At 32.6% G+C, this 13,849-nt stretch overlaps 1 protein-coding gene across 4 annotated transcripts in view; it reads left to right on the top strand.

Annotated features, from left to right (window-relative positions):
• The first annotated feature begins 1,847 nt into the window (after positions 1–1,847).
• Positions 1,848–13,849, top strand: part of LOC139518073 (glycerophosphodiester phosphodiesterase domain-containing protein 5-like) — a 29,353-nt gene continuing 17,351 nt past the window's right edge. For 3 of the 4 annotated variants that reach the window (XM_071309730.1, XM_071309731.1, XM_071309732.1), the window contains exons 1-8: positions 1,848–1,963; positions 3,511–3,680; positions 5,109–5,212; positions 9,383–9,476; positions 10,705–10,863; positions 11,475–11,568; positions 12,008–12,153; positions 12,543–12,625. In XM_071309730.1, the coding sequence (XP_071165831.1) occupies positions 3,564–3,680; positions 5,109–5,212; positions 9,383–9,476; positions 10,705–10,863; positions 11,475–11,568; positions 12,008–12,153; positions 12,543–12,625 (797 nt within the window). In that variant the 5' untranslated portion in view covers positions 1,848–1,963; positions 3,511–3,563. Of the gene's footprint in view, positions 1,964–3,510; positions 3,681–3,842; positions 3,893–5,108; positions 5,213–9,382; positions 9,477–10,704; positions 10,864–11,474; positions 11,569–12,007; positions 12,154–12,542; positions 12,626–13,849 lie in introns of those variants that run through there. The other variant, XM_071309733.1, reaches the window with a different exon arrangement.

Genomic DNA, 13,849 nt, shown 5'->3' with positions numbered 1-13,849 from the left:
AGACCCCAAGGCCCCCGGAATTACACGTATGAACATATGATTATCCTTCAAAGTTTGAAGTTTGCATTATAATTGCAGTGAAATAAAAATGATAGTGATCTCAGTCTGCAATTAACTATCCATTCTTAACTCGTACCCTTAGAGAAGCTTATGTTTGTTCATATTTGAAGATGCTTTCAGCAAGACTTCTTTGTGAACACCCCTTTTTTATATCGTGAATGAATAAATATATATTCTTATTCCGTCTGGACTGGTTTAAAGGGAAGTCTTCCCTGTATTGAGTTTGTTAGCGTATTTGTTTGTTCGTACGTCTTTTTAATTAGTTGTCGTATGAGCATCTTCCAATTCCTAATTATGAACTCATGGCATTCTTTGCTGAAAGTAACTTTACTTAGTCGTGAACGTTTCACAAATTGTGCGTTTACTGGAATGTGCTAAAGCCTTTAATGAAAGTAAAATTGAATTAACACAACAATGACTTTGATGTAGGTTTTCAGATAACTCAGACTTTTGATTACTTTCAAATACATTTGTAAGCTGCATCTGTAAATGAAAATACCACTTAATATTTGGTGTGTCCGATGCTCTTTTCTGGATTTAGGTTCACCAAAGCTATAGGATGTGTAAAACTAGATTCTGAAAGGGTTTAAAGGATAAAGAATCGTAAAAAAAGAGATAAAAGATGGAGAATAGTGGGATTTTAAAATATATATAGAATCGGTAAAAATAAGCAAATTAAGGGATGAATTTGAGAAAATTGCCGAAAGAAAACGAATAATGGGATTCTAAAATATATAGAATCGGTAAAAGTAAGCAAATTAAGGGACGAATTTAAGAAAATTGTCGATAGAAAACGAATAATAGAGAAAAAATACCTAAATAATAAAGAATAGAGAAAACGTACCTATAAGTTATAAAGACTTGATATAGGAAACTTTGCCTGAAGAAATTCAAAATTCAAAATGATTTGTACAGATATGTTACTAGTGAAAATGTAACAATATTTAGTATGTTGGTCCTACTTTTTATTGTGACGGCTTCTGAAATAAATCACAACTCAATGGAATTATTCACTTTTTCGATCGACGAACGGTTTTAAATGCTTACTTGCCTCTCACAAATGCTACAGATTTCAATTAAATTTGATGATCAAATATTATAAATTTTAGTCCCATATGAGATCAAACAGTCAAATTTTATGGAAAATCCAGAAGCCAAAAAACAGCAGATAATTTGAATTACGAAATCATAAGACAGCCATGCTAACTTTTTCCAAACACAAAGCGCAGAGGAATGACGGGATGATGACAGTTAAGGGTTTCACGGTTGCCTCCGCTATCCTGCAACGACTTCAGCGGAGCATATAACAAATACCTCTTGGCTATTGAACTATTATACAGATACAGATACACAGTCTATATATTAGTATTAAATTAAAGTTATTGTATACCAAAAAATCAAATTATAATCTCTTGATCTTATTCAGAGAGCCCCCCGAGACATATATCATTCAGGAATATATAGGTATTTTTTTCAAAGACAATACCTATGTACAGATAGTACCCAGTATAAAAACATTATCTTTCAGGCTTCAAGTTTTTCAGTAGGCCAGGGGCCGGCTTTCTATACTAATATATGTTAGTATAGAAAGTCCCTAAGTAGGCATGGCGTTATGTAGGGTAACTTTTATTTTCGACTTGTGAGTTTGAATGTCCCTCTGGTATATTTTGCCTCTTTTATATATGATTAATCTACATATAACCTTTAACGTCATCAAGGATTAGTATTGCCCATCCGTGATTTCACAAAAGTGTGTGACAGAAGTACATTTACGGAATTGAAACGACGTCATTTTTGCTTTTACTATTGGACTTCCGGGATTCCAAAATATGGCGATTTTGCAATTTTATCAACATTGACTTTGCAAATGATATAGAGACTAAAAATCCATAAACTGACAAAAGTTAGTCAAATAAGAACATAGATTTGACATTCATGATAACTTTTGCTGTCTTTAAATTCAATTGTTCGACTTAAAGTGTGAAAAAAATGTGTAATTTCAATTTCCCTTTCTACAAGTACAAGGGTACACTACAGTAAAAATTGTATAATTTATCATCATACTGTCATAGGTATCTTCATTATTGTAATTTGAAATAGTTCAATGAAAAAAATCACTACAATTATTTGTACACTTTAATTCAAACTTTAATTTTACTGCTCCTGGGGGCATCTTGATGGACAAATAAAAATTGTTGTTGTTTAATATAACATAACTATATCAATCAATCTTATTTCTTATCATGCTTATGGTTTATTGAAAGTATGGGCAAATAAGGTCCTTTTACACAATAAAATAACAGTCGCTATTCACTTAAATTGGTTATAACAACCTTGTTAGTAAATAAATATCCCAAATGCCAATATCACAATTTTTTGTGAGCAACTTTTTCTTGTGCATATCAGGGATCTTCATGGAGGAAAATTGAACGATGGAGCAACTTTCACCCTCACAAACCATGTCTACGTCGGACAGTGTAACTTTTTTTTTTTAGGTTTTAGGTGCAATTTTGTTAGTCATGTTAAAGCAATTTTCTGGAGTGTTGGTCAGGGGTGGTAACTCTGCAATTACATCATTATATATTTATTAATTGCAGTTTCTGTAAGCTGTGTCTATCAATGAAATCAAAGTTACATATGTCAGTGATATTGTTTGCTTTAAATGACTAAATTACTGGAGAATAAAGGCTTTTTCTCCTGGAGAAGAATCCCAATTTGAAAAAAAAGGCTTTAAATTATTCCCAAAAGGCAACTTTTTTCCCAAACAGTGCAGTCTCAGTAGTAATTGTGCATGAATACAAACTGATAGATACTCATTTATACATTTTTCATACATAAATGACTATATGTGTATCATCTGACAATAAGGGGACTTATTTCAAAGCAGGGTTTGACTTTTGAATAGGGGTCTGCAAATTGAAGTTTCTGTCAAATTAAAGGTTCATTAAAAATTTCCCAATTTGACAAAAATGACACAGATTTTCCAAATAAAAAAGGTTAGAGGTAGTTTTGGAAAAGCCAACAATATCACTGAAATTATGTACATGCATGAAAAATGGACACTGATTTGATGTTATTTTTAAAATCATTGAAACACAAATATAGTATTTTCTGCTGAAATTATAGATTTTTTTCATTGTCAATGGTAACAGTAGCTGTATTTTTTGCCAGGATTGTCAGATTTATCTGCCTGAGGACCTTGCCTACTCTAGAGTTACAACTGGATGATCCTTCATGATAAAACAATCACAGTCAGATAGATGCTTATGGTTTGCAGGATAGAAACCCCCCTTGTATAATAACTATTGTCAGGACTGTCAAATTTAAATTAGCTATAAATCTCTAATTCATGTTAACCAAAGTGAAGATGTGATTATTAATATATTGGTTCTTATGATAGTTATATTTTTGCCTTCTAGATTATATATTTGTTTGCTTACTACATTTTAGATACTGATGTGATGATTTAGCCATTTTATGTGAAAAGATATGCGGAGAAGAGAATGGTGAATCATGCTAAGCTACAGTACTATAAACAGAACTATTGTCTTGTTTGCATGACAGGACTGTTAGGATGCAGATGGCACCGCTACAAACAGTCAACAAGAGACAGTCGCAAGGTGATTTATCCTCTGTAATAGGTTAACATACATAATAAGGTTACAAACAGTCAACAAGAGACAGTTGCAAGGTGATTTATCCTTTGTAAGAGGTTAACATACATTATAAGGTTACAAACAGTCAACAAGAGACAGTTGAAGGTGATTAATCCTCTGTAATAGGTTAACATACATTATAAGGTTACAAACAGTCAACAAGAGACAGTCGCAAGGTGATTTATCCTCTGTAATAGGTTAACATACATTATAAGGTTACTGTCAGTCTGGAAGGTAGAGGGGGAAACAGACAAATTTTCATTCTCATTGGTACAGAAATAAAACTGAACTCCCCTCTGGATCTGCCACTGTAAAGACAATTTTCAAATCATCTAGAGTCTTAAAAAGCGTCATTGGATTTAACAAACCTGTATCAAAGGTGAGTTCCAACCCTCTGGATCCGCCACCATAAAGACAATATTCAAAGCACCTAGAGTCTAAAAAAAGCCTAGGAGGATTTAACAGGTATCAAAGATAAAAACTTAATTCCCTGAGCGAAGAAACAGTAAGATTAAACTGAGGACTACACACTAGGTTCCTCAACATGACATTTGACAATGAAGCAGGGTCAAACTTGGTTAAAATACATAAGAAATGTTTTGTAGTACAGATATTTTAAGGTCTTTTCATGTTAAATTTCTATCATCATTTCATTATTGTTATACATATTCAACTATTGTGTTTTGAATAGTATCTTCTTTTTTCTAATATACAATATGCTATAGCCATGTTGAAATGGTTACTTCACATATCAAAAATATTGTTTCTTCATTTGGTAAATAATAATCTATTTTAAGAAAGGGGACAGCAAAAACATTAATTGCAGGGGAATCCTGAGAAGTCTTGTGATATATTATGGAATAATTCTGAAAAAGTTCACAAAAAGAGACATAATAGTTTGTCAAAACCATTTTAACTTTGTCACAAACGATTAAGGTAAAAAATAATGTTTTGTTTTGGCATGAAATTTAATAATATTTGTATGCAATTTTCTTTTAAATGATCCTAACAAGTACAACTATTTTTGTTTAATCAAAATGTATGTGTATGTATAAATTGATGATGTAAATATTTGTTTTTCCAGAGAGATTTGGTTGTGTTTACACTTGTAAATATTTGTTTTCCAGAGAGATTTGGTTGTGTTTACACTTGTAAATATTTGTTTTCCAGAGAGATTTGGTTGTGTTTACACTTGTACTGGTATGTGTATGTATAAATTGATGATGTAAATATTTGTTTTCCAGAGAGATTTGGTTGTGTTTACACTTGTACTGGTATGTGTATGTATAAATTGATGATGTAAATATTTGTTTTCCAGAGAGATTTGGTTGTGTTTACACTTGTACTGGTATGTGTATGTATAAATTGATGATGTAAATATTTGTTTTCCAGAGAGATTTGGTTGTGTTTACACTTGTACTGCTGACATTCCTGTTTATAGATTTTCTACTCTATTATGTCCTCATAGCTAAAAATGATGTTTATAACTTGAACTGGTAAGTAGTTATTTTTATACGACCCCAAAAAAATTTTGGGATCGTATAATGGTATGATGTCGTCATCTGCGTCGTCAGCATCGTTTGCGTCCGAAGACACATTGGTTTCCGGATAATAACTTTAGTTTAAGTGAATAGATCTTCATGAAATTTTTTTTTAGAAGGTTCAATACCACAAAAGGAAGGTTGGGATTGATTTTGGGGATGATGGTCCCAACCGATTAGGAATTAGGGGCCCAAAATAAGCATTTCTCAGTTTCAGGATAATAACTTGTTGTTAGAAGTATTTCAATTGCTCTGAAATCATACCACAATGTTTAAAACCACAAGTAGAAGGTTTGGATTCAATTTAGGGGTTATGGGACCAAAGTTTAGGAATTAAGGGCCAAAAAGGGGTCAAAACAAGCATTTTGCTAGTTTCAAGACAATAACTTAGGTGTAATTGTATGGATCTCTCTGAAATGGTACCACAATGTACCATATAACAAAGGGGAGGCTGAGATTAAGTTTTGGGTTAATTGCCCAAAATATGTAGGAATAAAGGGCCAAAAAGAAGCATGTCTCTAGTTTCCAAACAATCATGACAATAACTTGTGTTTCAGTGTATGGATCTCTCTGAAATTGTACTACAAGGTTCAATACTGCAATGGAAAGCATGGGATTGAGTTTAAGGGTTATTGCTCCAAGGGGGTTTCAAAAAGTTGGGGGGGGGGGATTTTTTGTTTACCATTTTTTGAAGGGCTTCCTTTTTTTTCAACATTTTTCAAATTTCGAATTTTGAAAAGTTTCAAGAAGAAATCTTCAGTTGCACAGTATTATGCAATAGATTTGTTAGATATTTGACCACATTAATTTTGTGACAAAAACCTATATTATGTCAAAAATTTGATCACAATCCAAATTCAGACAGAATCAAGCTTGAATATTGTGACCAAATTTGCCCCAACTGTTCAGGGTTCAACCACTGGGGTCGTATAAAGCTGCACCCTGTGGAGCACCTGGTTGGTAAGTAAAGTAGGGTAAGATTTTTAAATACTCAGTGTAAATTCATTATTATTCTTTGGATACCAATTTTTTGTCGAGCCTGCAACTTTTGTTGCAGAAAGCTCGACATAGGGATAGTGATCTGGCGGCGGCTACGGCGGCGGTGTTAGCTAACTTCTTAAAAGCTTTATATTTTAGAAGGTGGAAGACCTGGATGCTTCATACTTTGTATATAGATGCCTCATGTTACGAAGTTTCCGTCAGTCACATGTCCAATGTCCTTGACCTCATTTTCATGGTTCAGTGACCACTTGAAAAAAAGTTCAGATTTTTTGTAATGTTGAATTCTCTCTTATTATAAGTAATAGGATAACTATATTTGATATGTGCGTACCTTGCAAGGTCCTCATGTCTGTCAGACAGTTTTCACTTGACCTCGACCTCATTTCATGGATCAGTAAACAAGGTTAAGTTTTGGTGGTCAAGTCCGTATCTCAGATACTATAAGCAATAGGGCTTGTATATTCGGTGTATGGAAGGACTGTAAGGTGTACATGTCCAACTGGCAGGTGTCATCTGACCTTGACCTCATTTTCATGGTTCAGTGGTTATAGTTAAATTTTTGTGTTTTGGTCTGTTTTTTTCATACTATATGCAATAGGTCTACTGTATTTGTTGTATGGAATGATTGTAAGGTGTACATGTCTAGCGGGCAGCTGTCATGTGACCTTGACCTCATTTTCATGGTTCAGTGGTTATAGTTAAATTTTTGTGTTTTGGTCTGTTTTTTTCATACTATATGCAATAGGTCTACTATATTTGTTGTATGGAATGATTGTAAGGTGTACATGTCTAGCGGGCAGATGTCATGTGACCTTGACCTCATTTTCATGGTTCAGTGGTCAAAGTTAAGTTTTTGAGTTTTGGTCTATTTATCTAATACTATATGCCATAGGTCAACTATATTTGGTGTATGGAAATATTTTATGATCTTTATGTCAGTAGGGCAGGTTTCTTTTGACCATGACCTCAATTTCACGGTTCATTGCACAGTGTTAATTTTTGGTGTTTTGGTCAATTTTTCTTAAACTATAAGTAATAGGTCAACTATATATGTTGTATAGAAGCATTGTTAGTTGTACATGTCTGCCTGGCATGGTTCATCTGACCTTGACCTCATTTTCATGGTTCATTGGTCTTTGTTTAGTTATTTTGGTTAATGTTAAGTTAATGAGACAGTTGTAATAAAGCTTTATATTTAGGACTATCAACATAATATCAATGATTAATATAGAAGGCGAGACATTTCAGCGTGTGCACTCTTGTCTTGTTTTTTTGTGGGTACAGATGAACCACAATTTTTAAATGTTCAACAAATTACAAATTTCCAATCAAGGTGTATGCAGATGTTGACAAAACCACAAAATTACATATCCATGTCATGATGAAAAAGCAAGTTTTCAGCAATACACGAAAATTGGTGAAATATATCTTTTTCTCATACTTCTGGCACAAATTCAACCACACTTGGTCTTAATAACCTTTAATTATGGTGTCTTGTGTAAAGTATATGTTTTGGCCACCATGACTGAAAATAGAACATGGCTGTTAAAAACATTGTTATTTTAAATTATCATTACTGGGTTGACACTGGTAGACCCAGAATTAATCATAAGGCCTAAATTAAAATATTGTTTGTTTGCCCTTTTCCGACCCTATGTTTTGAAACAGGGTAGGTAGGTAAAATATTTTATTGTTCTTTCCCAAAAAATAACTGAGCTCGGTACATTTTTTGTCATGGGTAGGCAGGTAGGTATAATATTTTATTTTATAGATACATAATCTGCATGACGTCATTTTTATCTGTATTGCTTTTGTTTAAGTATGTTTTTGCTAATAAATTTCTGGGACTATTAGACTAGTATAAAGTTCCAGGAAGTTTTGAAGAAAAAATATCATGTTACTGTAGAATGTGAAATTAATTCATGTGCACTACTATTTTGTTTTCAAATATCAAAATATAGGGCTGTGTGGCATATTTTCAACATTAATATGCCTGGAACTTTTGAGAGTTTTAACATACACTAATATTCTGTCCTACGTTCATTGTACGCTTACCTCGACCTAAAGGTTTTCTGTTAGAGATAAGTTTGTCCTGGTAAAATATGTCCAGGCAGACATACATTACTAGTAGAAACAGTCCCTAGCGTGTTTAAATGTTCTTGTATGCCTGGGTTTCCAATAAAAATGATACAAGACTTGAAACAAAATTGTCACATATTTTTTATCGCATTTATAAATGATTTGTATGGAAAAACTTGGCGATTTTACTGCCAAATATTCTCCACTTTACAGACCTTTGGTTCATGTCAGACATAAATAATATATCAATGCTTGTTGAGGGCATCGTTAACATAATTGTCCTGATCCACCGATCACCAAAGGCCATTCATACATAGGATACAACGTCTGATTACAAAATATTTTGTACACACGTTGATAATTTTGTATTGGACGAACTTTTTTTTAATGAACCCTACTCTTCAAGTATAAAGACACAGAGTAACGTTGGTCATATCATGATTTCTAACAAATGCTTTGAAACTCTAAATGCAAGTGTTCATGTCAAACGCTCACGTGATACCATGGATTTGTATAGTATACAAATCCTTGGTGATACCAAACGGACTAGATCTTATCCGGAAAAGATAAAGCCGGTAAAAATGTTTTGAGCGGGAAATACAAATATAAGATTATTTGTAGGAACGGAAAAACAAAATAAAATAAAATCTTGCAGGTAAATACAAATAAAAGATTTTCAGGCGGAACGAATTTATAGGGTCGGTCGGTAAAGGGCAAACAAACAATATTTTAATTTAAGCCTAAGCCCATTATAAGTGCTTCACACTGATATTATTTATAAGCTAGATTTTTATATAAAAAAAAAATCTGTTGATAAATTTTGAATTTATTAAAAAAAAAACAGGTTCCAACTCCTGCAGAAAGTTGACCTTATTTGGTTAGCTACTATTTAAAGATCTTTTTACAGGTTCCAACTCCTCCGGAAAGTAGACCTTATTTGGTTACAATGTAGCTACTATGTTTTAAAGATATTTTTAAAAAGGATTGTATTGTGTTTTAGTATTTTATATTATTTTATGGACAACATATTGGTATTTTTTTCAGGTACATGTTTTGGGAGTTTAAGAAATGGATCTCAATGCATACAATTCTGTTAGCTGTTGTTGTTACTTTGTTTTGTTATTTATTTTTGTTAATGGTGAGTATAGCTTTTTTTACTGTGATTAAACTGAGTATAACTGTGATTAAACTGAGTATAACTGTTATATTTTCAAAAGGCTAAATCTTAATTTCTATTTCAAATACCGGTATTAACAGAGTTCGATTAAATTGCACAATAGACAGTTATTATTTATGAATTGGTTTGAGGTTGACCATTCATTTCAAAAAGACTTTTTTTTACATTTAACAAATAAAATGATCTTCTATAAATGATTTACATAACACAGTGACTTAGATGATATTTAGCCTACAGAGTGATACTGATTAGATTCTTTTCTAAGCTCTCTCCTTTAGAAGTGATGTAACAGGAAGGTCATGACAAAGTGACATTTTCAGTAGCTCCATCAACAGAAGGGTTGAAAATGTACAAAGATTTCACACTTTTTTGTTAGTTCAGAGCTCTTGAACATACTTGGTAATTGCCTCTTATAATGCAAGTGTTCTAACATTAAATTGTGATCAGTTAAGCTCTCCAAACATTTGACGATCTTTGTCAGTTGACAAGTGTTCTAACATTAAATTGTGATCAGTTAAGCTCTCCAAACATTTGACGATCTTTGTCAGTTGACAAGTGTTCTAACATTAAATTGTGATCAGTTAAGCTCTCCAAACATTTGACGATCTTTGTCAGTTGACAAGTGTTCTAACATTAAATTGTGATCAGTTAAGCTCTCCAAACATTTGACGATCTTTGTCTGTTGACAAGTGTTCTAACATTAAATTGTGATCAGTTAAGCTCTCCAAACATTTGACGATCTTTGTCAGTTGACAAGTGTTCTAACATTAAATTGTGATCAGTTAAGCTCTCCAAACATTTGACGATCTTTGTCAGTTGACAAGTGTTCTAACATTAAATTGTGATCAGTTAAGCTCTCCAAACATTTGACGATCTTTGTCAGTTGACAAGTGTTCTAACATTAAATTGTGATCAGTTAAGCTCTCCAAACATTTGACGATCTTTGTTAGTTGCATATCATGATTATCAAGGAGCTCAATTGCAGGAGCAATATGTAAACAAGGAAAAAAATGTTGGCTTAACATTTTTACATTACATTGAAATAAATAGATTAACCAAATTTCTTAGAATATGATATCAATAAAAATGCCTCCAAAAATATTCAGGGTATTAAACTGTGAATTGTGAACTATGGTCATGTTCATATAACATTTTTCATTGCTATCGATGTTTAATTTATATTTTACAGATTTTATCTGTGTGCCATGTGATCAACGGCCATCAGCTTTATACACATCCTGTCCATATAGTGTTTGTTGTGTTGTGTCTATGTTTTTGTATAGCAGTTACTGTAGTTTTGGATGAGTTATGGAAAACAGAATGGGCAGTTGTTTGGCTGTCTTTAAAGGTAAAAAAAGTTAGCTACATGTTAGTGATATTGCTATGTAAATAGATATAAAAAAGATTTGGTATGAGTGCCAATGAGAAAACTCTCCATCCATGTCACAATTTATAAAGGTAAATCTTTTTATATAGGTCAAAGAATGACCTTCAACACCGAGCCTTGGCTCACACTGAACAAAAAGCTATAAAGGGCTCCAAAAATGACTAGTGTAAAACTAATCAAACAGGAAAACCAACACAGTTACACTTATGAACCACATTAACAAACTGCAACTACTGAACAACAGCTTCCTGACTTAGGATTTTCGTGTATGGAATGATTCTAAGGTGTACATGCATTTCCAGTTTGGTTTATCTGAGACCTCTCAGTGTGTGCACTCTTGTCTTGTTTATTAAGCAATTACTTTTCAGTAACTTGGAGTAAAAGTACAAACTGCATTTTGTCAAAAGATCATTGTAAGTTATACATTTCACCAGACCTTGATCTCATTTTCAAGGTTCATTAATTAAGGGTTAAGATTATGTTATATTTGTAAAATCACCTATACTAAAAGACTTTCCCGTAATATTTATTGGTGGCATCAATCTATTCAATTGTATATTTTATGTTTACAGATTACTGGTCCATTCCTTCAGATTGGAGTAGTTACACTAATGACTGCATTAACATGGATCATAGCCAAACAGTGGCTAACTTTGTCTACTTGTTGTAAGTTCTCTTCAATTATTTTTGCCTTGTCTTCAACTAAGAAGGTAAATCTATATTATTTTGTCTTTTTTGTCCATCTTACCTCTGTTTAAGGTAGATTGGTTTGTATATAAATGTAATTTCATCAGTTAATACATTGAAATTATGAGTATTTAAAATTATGTAAAATTGGAAAGAGACATTTCAAAATTTCATTGCTCTGATTTTCATTGTCTTGTGAAAATGTAAATTTCTGTATGAAGACTATTTATTTATCATTTCATCATTGAAAAATGTATATACCATAGTAATTACTCTGTCTGTCTGTCAGTGCTTTTATGTAAGATGATAAGTCTTAGATTGCCTGAATAACATTCAATACAATTACAGGAGAGATATATGGCAGTCACAAGTTTTATAATTCCTTTATATATTGTAATGCTTTTTCTCTTTTTTCTAGGTGTGCAATTTGTTTGGTTGACAGTTTATTTAATTGTGATGTCAGGACTGTACATATCACCACTATTTATAGAATCACCTTGTGTCAAGGTCATTAAAGATATACCTCATAAACCAAATATAATAGGCCATAGAGGAGCACCAGCTGTAAGTTTGTTGTTATAATATTCTATTTTAATTTAATAGAATAATGTCTGTAAGCTTAAATTTGCAGGTGTACAAAATGCTGAACAATTGAAAAAATTGAAATATTCAAGCACTGATCCTAATTTTAATTTTGAAAGGTGGACAGTTTCAAGTTGTTCTTTCATACACTATATGAATGCCTATTGCAGAGGCACATCAGTCAGTATGATCATGTAAGAAATACATTTACAAGCTTGATAGTGTAATTTTAAACATCAGTACTTAAAGCCTTGAAGTAATACTAGAAAAGATCCGGTATCAGACAGCCAGATGGGAGAAAACAAACATAGTCCCTGATTTTCTGACCAAACTACAGTTTTTAATCACTTATTTTTATATATTTATTGCAGTTAGCTCCAGAAAATACTCTAATTTCATTCCAAACTGCCATGAACTACAATGTATATGGTATAGAGACTGATATAAGATTAAGGTAGGTATTAAATAGAGAGAAGACACCTTGTTTGTTTTTTGAGACTCTATGTAATAATTAGATTTACAATATAAACTAACTTTATGGCTGACAATCTGAGGTATTGTTGTTTGTCTACATATGGTTTGTGATAAAAAAAATCATTGGTTGAGTATAAGAAAAAATAGTTTTGCCCTGCCTTAAAATTTGTTAACATAAATAAAATTGAGAAAGGAAATGGTGAATATGTCAAAGCGACAACCACCCGACCATAGAGCAAACAACAGCCGAAGGCAACCAATGGGTCTTCAATGTAGCGAGAATTCCCGCACCCGTAGGTGTTCTTCAGCTAGCCCCTAAAATATGCATAATAGTACAGTGATAATGGACGTCATACTAAACTCCGAATTATACACAAGAAACTAAAATTTAAAATCATACAAGACTAACAAAGGCCAGAGGCTCCTGACTTGGGACAGGCGCAAAATTGCGGCGGGGTTAAACATGTTTATGAGATCTCAACCCTCCCCCTATACCTCTAGCCAATGTAGAAAAGTAAAACAATAACAATACGCATATTAAAATTCAGTTCAAGAGAAGTCCGAGTCTGATGTCAAAAGATGTAACAAAAGAAAATAAATAAAGTGACAATAATACATAAATAACAACAGACTACTAGCAGTTAACTGACATGCCAGCTCCAGACCTCAATTAAACTGATTGAAAGATTATGTCTTCATCATATGAATATCAGGTACAATCCCTCCCGTTAGGGGTTTAGTATCATACTATCATAAAATATATGAGAAGAACATAACCCGTGTCATGCCAACAACTGTTTTTAACAAGCTTCATGTGTGTATGCTCTGACCTTTTACATCCATACACATCAACTTCCTGCTTATTACTTATCTATTCCTACACAAAATGGCCATGTATGAATTTTTCCTAACCTATGAATCAAGAGAGACTAGAATTGGAAACCAAACTCTTTTTGAGCATGGTATGCCATGTGATGCATTTTCACATCCATTGCTCATCAACCTCATGAATACTTTAATTTACGTCTAAAAATTGCTGTGTTCATTGTATTCTTTGATATGATGACTGAGTTTTTCATTTGTTTTTCAGTTATGATGGAATGCTCTTTGTTTTCATAATTCCTTTGTTTTTTAGTTATGATGGTGTGCCCTTTGTTTTTCATGATTCTACATTTATTTTACAGTTATGATGGAGTGTCCTTTG

This window comes from Mytilus edulis, chromosome 3, assembly GCF_963676685.1.
Source record: "Mytilus edulis chromosome 3, xbMytEdul2.2, whole genome shotgun sequence".
NCBI classification, from domain to species: domain Eukaryota; kingdom Metazoa; phylum Mollusca; class Bivalvia; order Mytilida; family Mytilidae; genus Mytilus; species Mytilus edulis.
Note: the sequence above shows the minus strand (reverse complement) of the source record. Positions and strands in the feature narration are given on the sequence as shown.